Source organism: Antrostomus carolinensis, unplaced genomic scaffold (assembly GCF_000700745.2).
Source record: "Antrostomus carolinensis isolate BGI_N321 unplaced genomic scaffold, ASM70074v2 scaffold28261, whole genome shotgun sequence".
Taxonomy (NCBI): domain Eukaryota; kingdom Metazoa; phylum Chordata; class Aves; order Caprimulgiformes; family Caprimulgidae; genus Antrostomus; species Antrostomus carolinensis.
This window is the reverse complement of record NW_010295273.1, coordinates 335-1,807: the sequence shown is the minus strand read 5'-3', so window position 1 is coordinate 1,807 and position 1,473 is coordinate 335. Positions and strand designations below refer to the sequence as shown.

The following is a 1,473-nucleotide window of genomic DNA, read 5'->3' as shown; positions in this document are numbered from 1 at the left end:
CCGGTGCCTGGTGTGGGATGATCCAGCCAGGTGGTTCTCACTCCGTGTCCCCACAGCGGTGGCAGACGTGGTGGTGGCCACGCCAGCGCGGCAGAGCCGGCGGCAGAGCTGCTTCGTCCGCGTGGGCTCCCTCTCGGCCAAGCTGCGGCACCAAGCCCTGCGCATCTCCATGGCTGAGCTGCAGCGGGCACGGCACAGCGCCCAGCAGGTCCTGGCCCAACTTCACCGCATCTTCGAGCTGGTAAGGACATGGTGTGGACCATGGTGGGGACCGTGGTGGGGACTGTGGCAGCCCCAGTGCCAGCCTGGCACCTTCTGGTGTTCTCCAACCTCATCCCTTCCCGCAGATCGAGCGGGGACGGCGGGGCATGGACGGGCCCCTGTATGGCACCCAGCAGCATCTCCACCGCATGTGGGTGGAGTGGAGCCGGCAGGATGCTGTGCCCATGGACGAGAGCGAGGTACAGGGTGGAGGTACCATATGGGGTGGGGGGGCTGTACCCATGGAGGACATGATGGTATGGTGTAGGGGCCCATATCCATGGAGAACACTAAGGTCCAGGTTGGGAGATCATGCTTGTGGAGGACACCAAGGTGTCATTCCCATGGAGGACACCAAGATATAGGTTGGGGGACCATGCTTGTGGAGGACACCAAGGTGTCATTCCCATGGAGGACACCAAGATATAGGTTGGGGGACCATGCTTGTGGAGGACACCAAGGTGTAGGGTCGGAGGCTGTGCCTCTGGAGGACACCAAGGTCTAGGTTGGGGTACCATGACTGTGAAGGACACCAAGGTGTAGGGTGGGGGACCATGCTTGTGGAGGACACCAAGGTATGGAGTGGGGGACCATGCCCAGGGAGGTCACCAAGGTATGGAGTGGGAACCAAGCCCATGGAGGTCACCAAGGTATGGAGTGGGGAACCAAGCTCATGGAGGTCACCAAGGTATGGAGTGGGGAAACCATGCCCAGGGAGGTCACCAAGGTCCAGTGGAGGACACCAAGGTACAGAGCAAGGAGCCATCCATACCCATGAAGGTCACCAAGGTGTGGGGCGTCCAAGCCATGCCAGGCAGGAGGAACATCACACCCCAGGTCCACCACTGCCCACTGGTTGCCTTGCAGGTGGAGATCCGCCGCCTGGCCGCCAGCGCCCGGGGTTTGCCCAGCAGCGTGCAGGAGACGGCGGGACACGTCCGCCATGGCATGGAGGGTGTCCAGGCTTCCCTCGCCCGTGCCCATTCCATCCATGAACTGTCGGATCTGGTGCTGGTGCAGAGCCGGGAGACGGTGCTGCGGGCGCAGTTGAGCATCGATGAGCTGCTGGAGTACGTGGGGCAGCACGCGCCCCTGCCCTGGCTGGTGGGACCCTTCGCCCCAGCCCTGGTTGAGTATCCAGAGGATGTCCCAGTGGAGATGTCCAAGTGGGAGGGTTGTATCACCGTAGGGGGGACACACCAGGAGACCACT

General features: G+C 62.7%; 1 protein-coding gene across 1 annotated transcript in view; it reads left to right on the top strand.

Moving 5' to 3' along the window:
- LOC104532674 (perilipin-3-like) overlaps positions 1-1,473 on the top strand; it is a gene marked incomplete at both ends in the record, with an annotated part of 3,481 nt that overhangs the window by 1,843 nt on the left and 165 nt on the right. The window contains 3 exons of the mRNA XM_029087464.1: positions 27-241; positions 348-474; positions 1,067-1,453. Of these exons, the coding sequence (XP_028943297.1) occupies positions 27-241; positions 348-474; positions 1,067-1,453 (729 nt within the window). The remainder of the gene's footprint in view (positions 1-26; positions 242-347; positions 475-1,066; positions 1,454-1,473) is intronic.